Raw genomic sequence first — 14,219 nt, forward strand, 5'->3', positions numbered from 1 at the left:
GTGGATGGAAAACTGGTTTGTGTGATGGACTGGGCTATGATTCCTGACTTTCTGGAGTTTCTTGTGAGCGCAGGAAGTTGCCATATGACACACCTGTGGACTTGGACCCAGCTACCCTGGTCCAGAGGGACTTACGTTACCACCGCGGGAGCAGCCCTGACGTTACCCGTAGATGTTTTCCAATTACAGGGAAACCTCGGTTGTCCGAACAAGATGGCCGGGCACTATTTCCTTCGGATAATCGACTAAACGCCTTTCCTCTGGGGCTCGAAGTCTTTAAAGTCTGCTCCTCGTTCAGGAGACGAGCAGCAGCACACAGCGTGCGGGACCCTGCCTCCAACACAGCCCACCACCCCCCCGGCCTCCCAAACCAGTTCCACCACCACCACCACCCTCCCCCCGTCCCAGCACACAGCGTGAGACCACCCCCAGCCCCGTCCAACATCGCCTCCCGACCCCATCCAGCATGGTCTCCGCCCACCCACCCCTGTCCAGCACCGCTCCCACCCCCTCTCCCAGGGTAGATTGCTGCTGATGCAGGTGCCTTTGTGGGGTAAGTCTCCAAATAGCGCGCACCCACTTTTTACTGCAACTTTTTGACAGATTCCACCCTGTACAGGACAACGTTGGAGAAATTGTTGGGGGGGGGGGCAGGGTTTAGGGTACACCTTTCTGTAGAACTCCACGGCAAGTGTGGAGAGAGAGAGAGACATTTGGAGACTTTGCCTGCTTAATCGCTGTAAACAAAAGATGCGATCACTGATGGAAACACGTCTTCGATGTAATGTTTCTATCGGGACCTTGAGATCTCCTTCGGATAATCCGATTTTCAGATAATTGGTTTTCGGATAATCGAGGTTCCTCTGTAGCTTGTTCAGGTAGGTTAATGCACAGCTCAGGAGCAGATGGGAATTGAATCGGTCTCAGAGATAGGGACACTACCACTGCTCCAATAGCGCCTTCTGGACATTAATTGTATCAATTGAGATTAATTATATTCCTTGCATTGGGATAAGACATGTTTTAAGTAAGGTTTATTGCAACATGAAAGTGTCTACAGTATGAGTCAGTGTCTTTCAGTAATAGCATAGTTTAATCAGTCGTTCTACGCTTTATTCATAGTTGTTAGGTAGGACAGAACTCAGGTTGTGCTGAAAATAAAGACACTTTTTGTCAAACCTTGTTATGTAGTCTTTTATCTTGTTAATCTTACCATCTGGACAATTCACAAGAAAGCCCAAAATATAGGTAACGTTATCTTTAAACTGTACGAGAGGAGATTCAAGTAAAATGAAGCTACGACGAGTAAACAAAAGGGATGTCGAGTTCATGACAACAAAATAAAATCCGGCTGCTCCTTTAGCAAGTTTAAGTTGTCCTTGTTTTCCCCCCCAGAGGGGTTACAAAAGCAGAGGCTCCAATTTGTCTGACTGAGAGACTTGGTTAATGGTTAACATTTACTGCATTAGGCTGCAATCAGGGAAAAGGGTTTGTAGCTTTTCTTTTACAACAATCACGTGTACAGTGAAAGGGGAACAGCAAATTCAGGACTTGTTAGAGTTTGATTTCAGTGTTTTAGCCACCCCCCCCCTCCAAGAAGCTGCTGATCTTAGAAAGTTCTGGCTACCTTCTCGAAATGTTTCGAAGGACTCTGGCCTGGTCCACTGCAAGGGACGCTTTCAGTCCCGAGTTGTCCCAGCTCGCTGGGTGTCTCAGCAGGTGGGCAGTCTGGGAGAGTGCCCTCCCGCACTCAGGGCAGGGGAAGGGCTCTCCCTGGCGTGGACCCGCCGGTGGGTGTGCAGGTTGGACGAGCTGGTGAAGGCCTTCCCGCACTGGGGGCAGGCGAAGGGCCGCTCGCCTGTGTGCACCCGGTGGTGGGCGGCCAGGTTGGACTCCCGCCTGAACCGCAGGCCGCACTGGGGACAGGGGAAGGGCCACTCGTCGGTGTGCACCCGCTGGTGGGACAGCAGCTCCCCGGAGCACTTGAAGGCGCTCCGGCACTCCGGGCAGCTGAAGGGCCGCTCGCCGGTGTGCAGGCGCCGGTGCACGGCGAGGTGGGAGGACTTCCGGAACGCCAGGCCGCACTGGGAGCAGGCGAAGGGCCGCTCCTCGCTCTCGGGCGAAGGGCCGCTCCGCAGCTCGCCGGGCAGGGACTGAGTGGCTCTGTGACGGCGCTGATGTTTCAGCAGGTAGGTCGACGCACTGTATGCCTTCCCGCAGACGGCGCAGGTGAACGGGCTCTGCCCAGCGTGGAGGCGCCGGTGGGCGGCGAAGCCCGACGCCGTCTTGAACCGCGCCCTGCAGTCGGGGCAGCCGTACGCCCTCTCCCGGCTGTGGACGGGCCGGTGCCGCGCCAGCTTGCCGGGGCTGGCGAAGCGCCGCCCGCAGTCGGGGCACTCGAACGGGGCGCCCCGGGCGTGCAGCCGCCCGTGCTTCTGCAGGCAGGAGCGCTGGGTGAAGGCCTTGCCGCACTCGGAGCAGACGAACGGCCGCTCCCCGGTGTGCACCTGCTGGTGCCTCAGGAGCTGGGCTGACACAACGAAGCCCTTCCCGCAGTCGGAGCAGACGAACGGCCGCTCCCCGGTGTGCACGGAACGGTGGATCTCCAGCCGGAACTGGTGGGGGAAGGCCTTCCCGCAGTCGCCGCACTTCCAGGCGCTCTCCCCGCTGTGGGTGCGCCTGTGTTTCCGTAGGCCGGAGGAGTGCTTGTAGCTGCGGCCGCACTCCAGGCAGGTGTGGGATTTCCCTCCTTCCATGTCACGCAGCACGTTCAGTGGGCAGTAGATCCAGACTTGGTGCCGGCTGGTTCGAGCGTTACTTCAAAACCAAAGCAAAACAAAAAATGGACGAGGCAGAAAACCTGCGACAGAAAGGCCGGGTTGTGAAATTCAGTCGAAACGAGTCGGTAATCCCGATCCGATTTCACGGCGTCACACAGAGACCCAGTCACGGAGATGTACAGCACGGAAACAGACCCTTCGGCCCAACCCGTCCATGCCGACCCAGATATCCCAACCCAGTTTAGTCCCACCTGCCAGCACCCGGCCCATATCCCTCCAAACCCATCCAAATGCCTCTTAAATTGCAATTGTACCAGCCCCCACCCCATCCTCTGGCAGCTCATTCCATACACGTACCACCCTCTGCGTGAAAACGTTGCCCCTTAGGTCCCTTTTATATCTTTCTCCTCTCACCCTAAACCTACACCCTCTAGTTCTGGACCCCCTCATCCCAGGGAAAAGACCTTGGTCTATTTCTTATCCATGTCCCTCATAATTTCGTAAACCCCTATGAGGCCTCCCCTCAGCCTCTGACGCTCCAGGGGAAAACAGCCCCAGCCTGTTCAGCCTCTTCCCTGTAGCTCAGATCCTCCAAAAGGTTTCTGTACTCAGGAGTAGTCAGGGCGTAATGTTCTCTGATCCGTTCACTCCGATTGGCTGGAGGATGAGGCTCCTCCCACACTGTCCTCCAGCCGCGCCGACCTCCGACTGGTTGAAGGACCTGCGGCGCCCATCCCCCGTGTCGCCTGCTCTTCCTACCGACCGACAGTTACCACTGACCACTCTTTGTTTACGTGCATCCGAATCCATCCCGGCTTTCCTCTGCCGACGCCATCTTCCTAAGGGGGTGAAGTTCCAACAAAGCGCGTGCGCGCCAGCCCCATCTTTCTAAGGAGCAGCTTCGGCTGGGAGGGGGAGCCATACATCTGGAAGGTCACGAGGTGGTCCCTTCCAGCGGTCACGTGGCCAGCGCGGATGTGGGAAGAGAGGTTTCTCTCCAGATGCGGAAGGTCTGACCATTCCCGATCCTCCACTGGAGGAGACTGGTCTTGAGTCTTCCAAGATTTGTCGCACGCCCCTGGGGACGGTGGTGGCTGGGCTCCCTTGTTTTTCGCCCCAGTCGTCGGGGGTGGAGGTGCTGTCAGGAGGGAAGGATAGCAATGCGTGTGTGCGCAAACCAAAGCAGAAATTAGCTGGAAAAGCTCAGCCGGTCAGGCAGCATCCGAAGAGCAGGAGAGCCCCACGCTTTGTGACTTGTACCTCCATCATTTGCAGTCCTCACTTCCTCCTAAATCCCACCTGGGCCAAGGGATTTATCTATTTTCACACTTTCTAGAATTGTCAACACCCCCCTCCTTATGGACCTCAATCCCTAGTCTCGTCTAATAGCCTGTACCTCAGTATTCTCCGCAACAACATTATCTTTTTCCACTGTTAAAACTGACAAAAAATAATTCATTTAGCACCTCTCCTGTCTCTTTGGACTCCACGCACAACTTCCCACTACTTTCCCTGACTGGCCCTAATCTTACTCTCATCATTCTTTTATTCCTGACATCCCTGTACAAAGCTTGAGGGTTTTCCTTGAACCTACCTGCCAAAGATGTCTCATGTCCCCTCCTGGCTGCTCTTAGGTCCTTCCTAGCCCCCTAACTGAGCCGTCATGTCTTATCGTCACCGAAGCCTCCTCCTTCCTCCTGACGAGAGGTTCAACTTCTTTCGTAAGCCAGCGTTCCCTTGCTTGGCCCTTTCCTCCCTGCCGAACAGGTACCTACTTAGCAAGGACACGCAGTAGCTGTTCCTCGAACAAGCTCCGCATTTCATTTGGGCTCGCCCCCTGCAGTTTCCCCATCCTAAAATCCCACCTAAAGGCATCATAATTGCTTTCCCCCCCAGATATAACTTCTGCGCTGAAAACGCAATCCGAGATACCACAGCACCTGGGAGGCAACACACCAACCATGGGCCCACAGAATCACCCACCCGTTCCCCCTAACTATGGAGTCGCCAATGACTAATGTTCTTCCTCATCCCTCCCCCCTTCCCCCCTCCCCCCTCTCCTTCCCCCCCACACCCCCCTCCCCTTCCCCCCTCTTTTTCCCCTCTCCCCTCCCCTTCCCCCACACCTCCCCTCCTCTTCACCATCCCCCATATCCCCCTCCCCCAATATTCCCCCCATATTCCTCTCCCCCCCAAATATTCTTCTCCCCCAATATTCCCCCATATTCCTCTCCCCCAATATTCCCCCATATTCCTCTCCCCCAATATTCCCCCATATTCCTCTCCCCCAATATTCCCCCCATATTCCTCTCCCCCAATATTCCCCCCATATTCCTCTCCCCCCCAAATATTCTTCTCCCCCAATATTCCTCTCCCCCAATATTCCCCCCATATTCCTCTCCCCCCCAAATATTCTTCTCCCCCAATATTCCTCTCCCCCAATATTCCCCCCATATTCCTCTCCCCCAATATTCCCCCCATATTCCTCTCCCCCCCAAATATTCTTCTCCCCCAATATTCCTCTCCCCAATATTCCCCCCATATTCCTCTCCCCCAATATTCCCCCCATATTCCTCTCCCCCCCAAATATTCCTCTCCCCCAATATTCCCCCAATATTCCTCTCCCCCAATATTCCCCCCATATTCCTCTCCCCCCAATATTCCCCCCATATTCCTCTCCCCCCCAAATATTCTTCTCCCCCAATATTCCTCTCCCCAATATTCCCCCATATTCCTCTCCCCCAATATTCCCCCCATATTCCTCTCCCCCAATATTCCCCCCATATTCCTCTCCCCCCCAAATATTCTTCTCCCCCAATATTCCCCCCATATTCCTCTCCCCCAATATTCCCCCCATATTCCTCTCCCCCAATATTCCCCCCATATTCCTCTCCCCCCCAAATATTCTTCTCCCCCAATATTCCCCCCATATTCCTCTCCCCCCCAAATATTCTTCTCCCCCAATATTCCCCCCATATTCCTCTCCCCCAATATTCCTCCCCAATTCCCCCATCCCATATTCCCCTCCCAATTCTCCCATCCCCCACAATATCCCCATCCTCCCACAATATCCTCCCCCCCCCCCCCATCAACCCCATAAACCACCCCCCTTTCTGAGTAACAAGGACAGGCTCTATGCCAGAGACCTGGACCCCATGGCTGATCCCTGGTAGCTCCTTATATCCCTAGATACCTGTAGACTGTGGGGGGTAAACTCCCAGAAGCCCCTGCTCTCTGGTCAGTCTCTCAGGGGCGAATGTACCTTCCCGTCAGCCCCTGGCTTCCGCTTCCGTCGCGACGGCAGCACAAGTGGAGGAGGCGGGGCCTGGGGCGGAGTTCCTTGTGGGCGGGGCTGTTTCCCCCGCCCAACCAATCGGAGTGAATGGGCTGACCCTGGGGGCGGGGCTCATACCCGAAACCCTTCGGTGTGAAAGGTGGAGGCGGGATGGCCGCCCCGCGATGGGCGGGGCTGGCCTTCCAACCAATCGCAGCGCGCGAGCGGGGCGGGACCGGGCCATCGAACCAATTGGAGTGAATGGGGAGGCCGGGCGAGTGGTGTTAATGGGCGGGGCCGGAGTGTCACGAGGGAGGCGGGCATCGAACCAATTGGAGTGAATGGGGAGGCCGGGCGAGTGGAGCTAATGGGCGGAGCCGCAGTGTCACGAGGGAGGCGGGGCTGGGGCACCAACCAATCGGCGTGAACGGCCCAGGCGGGGCTGGGTGGGGTGCGGCCAATGAGAGCGCGAAGCAAAGGGGGGTGTGGCCTGGAGGGCTGAGCCGCAGCCAGTTGGAATGAACGGGGGAGGAGGGGGCGGGCCAGGACCTCGGACCAATCGGAGTGAATGGGGAGGCGGGGCTTCGTCATGGGCTGGAACCCTGGCCCAGGGTCACGGTGAGTGAGTGAGTTGGAGGCTGGTTTGCAACAGTCAGAGGGGGGCTGGATGGGTGGGAACACTGAAGGAGATGTGATCCAGGGGCTTTGTGGTGTAGTGTCCCTCACTGGCAGATTCTGAGGTGTGTGTAGGAGCATCTCAGTAGTAGGCTGAGCTACAAAATTGCAGCAAAGCAGGCGCAAAAGAATTGAGGGGCTGTTTTGGGCCATTGCAAGGGGGAAAAAATGAGCATTGCAAAGGGGCTAGACCAGGTCAGGGTGGCCGGTTGACTTCAGCTGAAGGGAAAGAACCCGTGGGACGCTGCAAATCTGAAACGTAAAACAGAGCCGGAAGTTCTGGAGAGAGCCTGCAGGTCTGACTTTAGTTGGCATTTCGAGTCTGCTGATCGTCCGTGAGTACTGACAATAGCTGGGAAGGGCCCGGTGCTGATGCTGATAATGGTGAGGGTAGGGAGTGAATAGAGCATGAGAGTGCCCAGGGAAAGAATGGATGGGCATACAAAGAGATTGCTGACGATAAGGCCCAAGAGAAACATAAATGCCAGTAAGGGTACCAATGAGAAGTTGCCTGAAGAACATTAGTGGACCAGATGGATTTTTAATGACAATTGATAATTCCTTATTTGCAATTCTTATTTGGTTCAATTGAAATTTACATCGCACCTTCTGCCATGGTGGGTTAGCATCTCACCATCACAACACTTTAAAAAAAATAAGCATTCTCTTTAGATACTTGAATTGTCGGTTCTGATATTTGATACTCTTATTTCAGACTATAATAGAATAGCCTTTATTGTTATATATACTCAAAGAGTATAGTAGAAAGTTTACATGTTGCTAGTTAAACTTAGGCGCAAAAGTACCTCGGCACAGCTTATTTTAGTTAATTTAAACGATAGAGAAATAAAATGTTCAGCATTACAGAAATAGAAGTTCACTTACAACAGCCCATTCTAGCACCTAGCGCCTGACACAAAGGATACTGTCAAACTGTAGAGGGTTCAGGAAAGATTTAGCAGGATATTTTCTGGGAGTGGAGGGTTTGAGTTATGGGGAGGGGCTGGTTAGGCTGGGAGTTTTTTTCACTGGAGCATAGTAAATTGAGATGTGACCTTTTAGAGGTTTATGCAATCTTGAGGGGGGGGGGAGATAAGGTGAATGGCAGGTGTCTTTTCCCTAAGTTGGGGGATTTCAAGTCAGAGGGGCACATTTTTAAGGTTAGAGAAGGGTGTTTTTTTTAACGCAGAGGGTGGTTGGTGCGTTGAGTGAACGTCCAGAGGGAGTGGTGGATGCGGGTACAGTTACAAAATTTTACAAGACATTTTTCAGTCAGAAAGGTTCGGGGTGGGGGATAAGCCAAGCTCAGGAAGGCTGGTGGGAACAAGGCGGGGCCCGTGGGCGGGGCTTGTCCTCCAACCAATAAGAGTGTAGAAGGCTGGTGGGGTTGGAGGACTGAGCGGGCGGGTCTGGTCCTCCAACCAATCGGAGTGAATGGAGCTTGAGGACAAGTGTGTGGGGCGGGGCTGAGTCAGGGCAGCATCCATGGATGGAGAGTTGGGTGGTGGAACTGGTAGAGTTTGGGATGAGAGTGGGCCATGGACTGATTGGACCGAAGGCTCTGTGTCCGTCTTGTGTCTTGACTCGGTTCAGACTTGCTGGAAAAGCGCAGCAGGTCAGGCAGCATCCAAGGAGCAGGAGATTTGACGTTTTGGGCATAAGCCTGATGAAGGGCTTGTGCCCGCAACGTCGAATCTCCTGCTCCTCGGATGCCGCCTGACCTGCTGCGCTTTTCCAGCAACACATTTTTCAGCTCTGCTCCCCAGCATCTGCAGACCTCACTTTCTCCTCTGTTTTAGACTTGACCAGGTCTGCAATTTCCTGTTGCAGATGCTTCGAAGGGCGGGGAGCAAGTTGAAGCCAAGCGCCCTGTCGCCAAGGTCTGGGTGAGGCACTCGATTCGCTCCGGACGGTGGAGGGAGGGAGGCAATGTCAGTTCTGGCTGCGGCGCACGATTTTTGACTGTCGTGCGCGGAAGACCGCGGGCGGGCATGGAGAAGCGGTGGAAGTGCGGAGACTGCGGGAAGGGCTTCGACTACCCTTCCCACCTGGAGACCCACCGGCGCAGCCACACCGGGGAGAGGCCGTTCGTCTGCTCCGAGTGCGGCAAGGGCTTCGCCCAGTCGCAGCACCTGCTCTCGCACCAGCGCGCCCACTCCAGCCGCCGGCCGCTCAAGTGCTTCGAGTGCGAGAAGAGCTTCAAGCGGCGGAACCACCTGATGCAGCACCAGCAGACCCACACCGGGGAGAGGCCCTACACCTGCCCCGAGTGCGGCAAAGCCTTCGCCCAGTCCTCCACCCTCATGCGGCACCGGCAGACCCACACGGGCCGGCGGCCGTTCACCTGCTCGGTCTGCGGCAAGGGGTTCATCCAGTCGTCCACGCTGCTGCGCCACCAGCGGGTGCACACCGGGGAGAGGCCGTTCACCTGCCCCGTCTGCGGGAAGGGACTGACCCGGTTGAGCACCCTCACGTCCCACCAGCGGGCCCACGCCGACAAATAGGGCCGCGGGAGGGCGGTGTGCACTTTAGAAACGTGAGCGAGAAGCCCAGGGCCACTCACCGTCTGCATCCGTGCAAAGGGGGTTCGGTCCCATCTGGTGCCAGTGAGCACAGGCGCAACCTCAATGGTCCCATGCTGACCCCTTAGACCAGAATGGAGTTTAATATTCACCGGTTAGCTACCAAATAAATCAGCTTTTGTGGAAACACTCTTGTGTCCTTGGCCACGTTTCTTCAGCGCTAGTGGAGAGGACTGACCACCTCCCCTTCCTTCCCCAGCTGTCGGGTTATTTCACCCTCGGGAGGTCGGGCACTCCCCCAGCCCAGCTTTGGGCACGCACCCAGAACGAATCACCCGAAAACAAAAACTGCGCCGTAGAGACGCACGGCCTGGAAGCAGACCCTTCGGCCCACCCCGTCTAAGGGCGGCACGGCGGCTCAGTGGTTAGCACTCTCACCCACAGGGACCCAGGTTCGATTCCGGCCTCGGGCAACTCTCGGTGTGGAGTTTGCACGTTCTCCTGGTGGGCTTCCCACTGGCGGCTGCTCCGGTTTCCTCCCACAATCCAAAAGGAATTCTAAATTCCGCATAGCGCTTAGTCAGAGGGAATTGGGTCTGGGTGGGTTCCTCTGCAGAGGGTCGGTGTGGACTCGGTGGGCCGAAGGGCCTGTCCCCACACTGTAGGGCATCTAATTTCATCTGTGCTGATCAGATATCCAGTCCCATTTGCCAGCACTTGGCCCATATCCCTCTGTTAGGCGAATGTGAGTCCTGCAGATGCTGGGAGATCAGATCCAAAATTAGATGGTGCTGGAGAAACACAGCAGGTCAGGCAGCATCCGAGGAGCAGGAAAATCGATGTTTCAGGCAAAAGCCCTTCATCAGGACTGAGGCTGGGAGCCATTCCCCCCCGAAGCTCCCAGCCTCATTCCTGATGAAGGGCTTTTTCCTGCTCGGATGCTGCCTGACCTGCTGTGCTTTTCCAGCACCACTCTAATTGTGGCCCATATCCCTTTCAACCCACCCTATTCATGTGCCCATGTACCAGCCTCCACCACTTCCTCTGACAGCTCATTCCACACACGCACCACCCTCTGCATTGTAAACGTTGCCCCTTAGGTCTCTTTTAAATCTCTCCACTCTCACCCTAAACCTACACCCTCCAGTTCTGGACTCCCCCCGACCCTGGGGGAAGAAATCTTGTCTGTTTACCCTATCCATGCCCCTCATGATTTTATAAACCTCTATAAGGTCACCCCTCAGCCTCCGGGAAAACAGGCCTAACCTATTCGACTTCTCCCTATAGCTCAAACCCTCCAACATCCTTGTAAAATCTGAACCCTTTCAAGTCTCTCAACATCCTTCCTCCTGGAGACCAGAATTGAACAGAGTATGTTAAAAGTGGCCTAACCAATATCCTGTATAGCCGCAACATGACCTCCCAACTCCTATACTCAATACTCCAACCGATAAAGACAAGCATACAAAACATCTCCCTCGCCACCCTGTTTACCTGTGACTCCACTGGGTCTCGCTGTTCGACAACACTCCCCAGGGATATGAACAGTCTCTGTTCATCACTTTTTCAGCTTTGAGACTTTGGAACATCTTCCCTCACCTTCGATTTGTGGAAATGGAGCTTCCCACCTGCAAGCCCATTTGAAATCAAAGTCCTCCCAGTGTGTGGGTTTAACAGGAGGTGTGGCTGCTTCCTCGAAGATGCCTACAGTACCAACCAACTGACCGCTCTCAGCTGTTAAAGAGATACACAGCATGGAAACAGACCCTCCATCCTAACTTGTCTATGCCAACCAGATATAGTAAATTAATCCAGTCCAGACTTTGGCCTATATCCCCCTAAACCCTTTCTATTCATGGACCCATCCAGATGGCTCTTAGTTGTAATTGCCCCAGCCTCCAGCACATCCTCTGGTAGCTCGTCCCACACATGAACCACCCTCTGCACGGAAAAGCTTGACCCTTTTTAAATCTGTTCCCCTCTCACCTTGAACCGATGCCCCTCTAGTTTTGGACTCCCTTACTCTGGGGAGGCTGTTTCCCTTCGGTCCGACCAGCCTCTGTGCCAACTGTAATCCCAAACCAAACCAGTCCCACCTGCCCGCTGCTAGCCCATCTCTTCCCTGTTCATGCACTTATCCAAATGGCTTTTAAAGGTTGGAACCGAACCCGCACCCACCACTTCCTCTGGAAGAGCATTCCACGCAGTGACCATCCTCTGCATCAGCCAAATTGCCCCTCATCTTCTTTAAATCTCTCTCCTCTCGCCTTAAAAATATGCCCCCCCGCATCTTGAAATCCCCCAGTTGACGGAAAAGACACCTACCTTATTTATGCCACTCGTGATTTTATAACCCTCTAGAAGGTCAGCTCTCAGCCTCCTACGCTCCAGTGTGTAAAAAAACAACCCAGCCTCCCCCCTCCCTCATAACTCAAACCTTCCATTCCCAGTAACGTCCCAGTAAATTTCTTCCGCACTCCCCTCCTGCAGAACAATATCCTTCCTATATCAGAACTGGACACAGTACTCCTGAAGAGACCTTGCCAACACCCTTGACAACCACACTAAGATGTCCCGGCTCCTGTATCCTGGAAGCCAGGCCCGATCCACGTGCACGTTTCAAACGCTGGTCGGTTTCAGGAATTAAGGGACGCTGGAGGAGCTACATGATCAGTACGGTCTCATCCTTCTCGTGATGAAAACCGGGACCTGGGTGAATTCATTCAGTCCTCCTTGGACCATCTGCGAGGGGGGTCAGACCGCAAGTCAGGCTCGAGGCCCTAGTTCTTGTTTCTAGGTTGAAGGGAACAAGTCTTCGTGCGGCTGTTATCAGAGTTACCCGACCGGTTCAGCAAGAACTGGGAGAGCAAATCCGCAAAACCAACAAACACAACCTCCTCCGTAGGGAATGAGAGCAGCAAGGGAACAGGTCCCCCCCATGGCCCACGGTCTGCTGAAACGAAAAGCCTCTGTCGTACGCAGGATGTCAAAGATGATGCTAAGATGAGTGGCCGAGCCAAGTGTGCAGAGGATTGAGAAAGTTTGCAAAGGGACATGGATAGTTCAAGTGAGCGGGCAAAGGTCTGGGATGTGGCGTACGATGTCGATAAAGGTAACCCCATCCTCTCTGGTCGAGAATAACAGCAAAACGGACTATTATTGGAACTGTAAAGAAAACGCTGTGCCGAGGGACCCTGGATGCATGAATCGCAGAAGGTTGGGCTGCAGGTCGTTCAGTCGATTGTCGAGTTGAGACGGTTGGCTGATGAGAGATTGAGTAGACTGGGCCAGTACTCAATGGAATTTAGAACTAGTTGGGGGGGGGGGGGGGGGAATTACAAAGGGAACAGATACAATAGAAACAGGGAGCTTGTTTCCACTAGCGGGTCAAACGAGAAGGAGGGGGCACAACCTCAAAATAAGGTTGGGGGGGGGGGGGGAAGCAGATTTAGGACAGAGTTGAGGAACGTCTTCAGCCAGTGGGTTGTGGAATCTGTGGAGTTCCCCACCCAGCGAAGTGGTTGAGGTTTCCTCAGTAAATGTTTTGCGAGCTAGGATCTTGTAATTTTTTAATATATATAAACAGTAAGGGGAATTAAGAGTTAGGGTGGGTAAGTGGAGCTGAGACCATGAGGAGGTCGGGCCTGGTCTCATTGAATGACAGAGCATGCTCGGAGGGGCCTGTTCCTGCTTCTCCTTACGCCTCCAACACCACCCCTGGCCGTTAGAAAATAAATTGGCCCCCCTCTCGTATCTGCGTGTGAATCGCAGCGGGGATGCAGAGTCTTTGAGGCAGTCGAAAGGGTGAGTTTATTTCAGAAGTCGTTCACATTCAGGTCTCTGACTCGGTCATGGCCTCGAACAGCCCATCTATGCCTGAGTTCGAGTCTACAGGAGGATCCGCAGAGATCTCTACCCCACCCCCCGTCACACTACAGAGCTCCTTTACTCCATCAGATCAGACGGCGATCTTGACCATCTTTACTCCTGCCCGGATTCTGAGTGGGTTTTAATTTCACGAACAGCGGAAGGGTTGCAAAAATGGCTGACTATTTTCGGTGGGGGGGGAGGCGCTGCAACTTGGGCATCCGGCTGCTGTGCCAACAAACCCTCCTGGGGCTGGGGACGGTGGCTCAGTGGGGTCAGCGCTGCTGCCTCACCGCACCAGGGAGCCGGGTTTTCGATTCCACCCTCGGGCGACTCTCCGTGTGGAGTTTGCGCCCCCCCCAACCCCACCCCCTTCCTTCGGGTGCTCTGGTTTGCTCCCACAGTCCAAACAAAGATGTGTAAATATGGTGGATTGGCCGTGATAAATTGTCTCAGTGCCCCGGGATGTGCAGGTTAGGGTGGATTGGACAGGCTAAATTACCCATAGTGCCCAGGTTAGGGTAGATTGGCCGTGCTAAATTATCCGTAGTGCCCCGGGATGTGCAGGTTAGGGTGGATTGGCCACGCTAAATTACCCATAGTGCCCAGGGATGTGCAGGTTAGGGTGGATTGGCCGTGCTAAATTACCCATAGTGCCCAGGGATGTGCAGGTTAGGGTGGACTGGCCGTGCTAAATTACCCATAGTGCCCAGGGATGTGCAGGTTAGGGTGGACTGGCAATGCTAAATTACTCGTAATGCCCAGGGGCGTGTAGGGGAGGTAGTTTGAGACAATTTAGCATGGCCAATCTACCTAACCTGATATACCTGGACACTATGGGACAATTAGCATAGCCATAGTGTCCAGCGATGTCAGGTTAGGGTGGATTGGCCATGCTAAATTTTCCTGTAGTGTCCAGGGATCTGCAGGCTAGTTGGGTTGACCATGCCAAATTGTTCCATAGTGTCCAGGAACGTGGAGCTGAGGGTGGATAGGCCGTGTTAAATTACCCATAATGCCCAGGGATGTGCAGGTTCGGGTAGATTGGGTAATTTAGCACGGCCAAAGTGCCTAGGGTGTGTAGGTCAGGGTGGATTGGCC

General features: G+C 54.4%; 3 protein-coding genes across 6 annotated transcripts in view; 1 reads left to right on the top strand and 2 right to left on the bottom strand.

Moving 5' to 3' along the window:
* Positions 1-1,624: 1,624 nt before the first annotated feature.
* LOC132807121 (zinc finger protein 835-like) lies at positions 1,625-6,067 on the bottom strand. Of its 4 annotated transcripts, none has more exons than XM_060821429.1 (3): positions 5,974-6,067; positions 4,375-4,536; positions 1,625-2,817 (listed from the first exon to the last, which is right to left on the bottom strand). In XM_060821429.1, exon 3 carries the CDS (start codon positions 2,754-2,756, stop codon positions 1,713-1,715), a length of 1,044 nt encoding a protein of 347 aa, XP_060677412.1. In that variant the 5' UTR covers positions 2,757-2,817; positions 4,375-4,536; positions 5,974-6,067; the 3' UTR covers positions 1,625-1,712. The 4 variants fall into 4 exon arrangements, with proteins under 4 accessions (XP_060677412.1, XP_060677410.1, XP_060677411.1 ...); XM_060821427.1 differs by having other exon boundaries at positions 1,625-2,860; XM_060821428.1 differs by lacking the exon at positions 4,375-4,536.
* A 505-nt stretch (positions 6,068-6,572) lies between these two features.
* LOC132807051 (zinc finger protein 239-like) lies at positions 6,573-9,440 on the top strand. The gene is made up of 2 exons (XM_060821354.1): positions 6,573-6,672; positions 8,560-9,440. Exons 1-2 carry the CDS (start codon positions 6,573-6,575, stop codon positions 9,231-9,233), a joined length of 774 nt encoding a protein of 257 aa, XP_060677337.1. The 3' UTR covers positions 9,234-9,440.
* A 3,607-nt stretch (positions 9,441-13,047) lies between these two features.
* LOC132807052 (uncharacterized) overlaps positions 13,048-14,219 on the bottom strand; it is a 69,644-nt gene continuing 68,472 nt past the window's right edge. Inside the window, exon 15 of the mRNA XM_060821355.1 lies at positions 13,048-14,219. This exon is cut by the window's right edge and continues 1,142 nt beyond it. The gene's annotated coding sequence lies outside the window, so the exon portion shown is untranslated.

This window comes from Hemiscyllium ocellatum, assembly GCF_020745735.1.
Source record: "Hemiscyllium ocellatum isolate sHemOce1 chromosome 27 unlocalized genomic scaffold, sHemOce1.pat.X.cur. SUPER_27_unloc_1, whole genome shotgun sequence".
NCBI classification, from domain to species: domain Eukaryota; kingdom Metazoa; phylum Chordata; class Chondrichthyes; order Orectolobiformes; family Hemiscylliidae; genus Hemiscyllium; species Hemiscyllium ocellatum.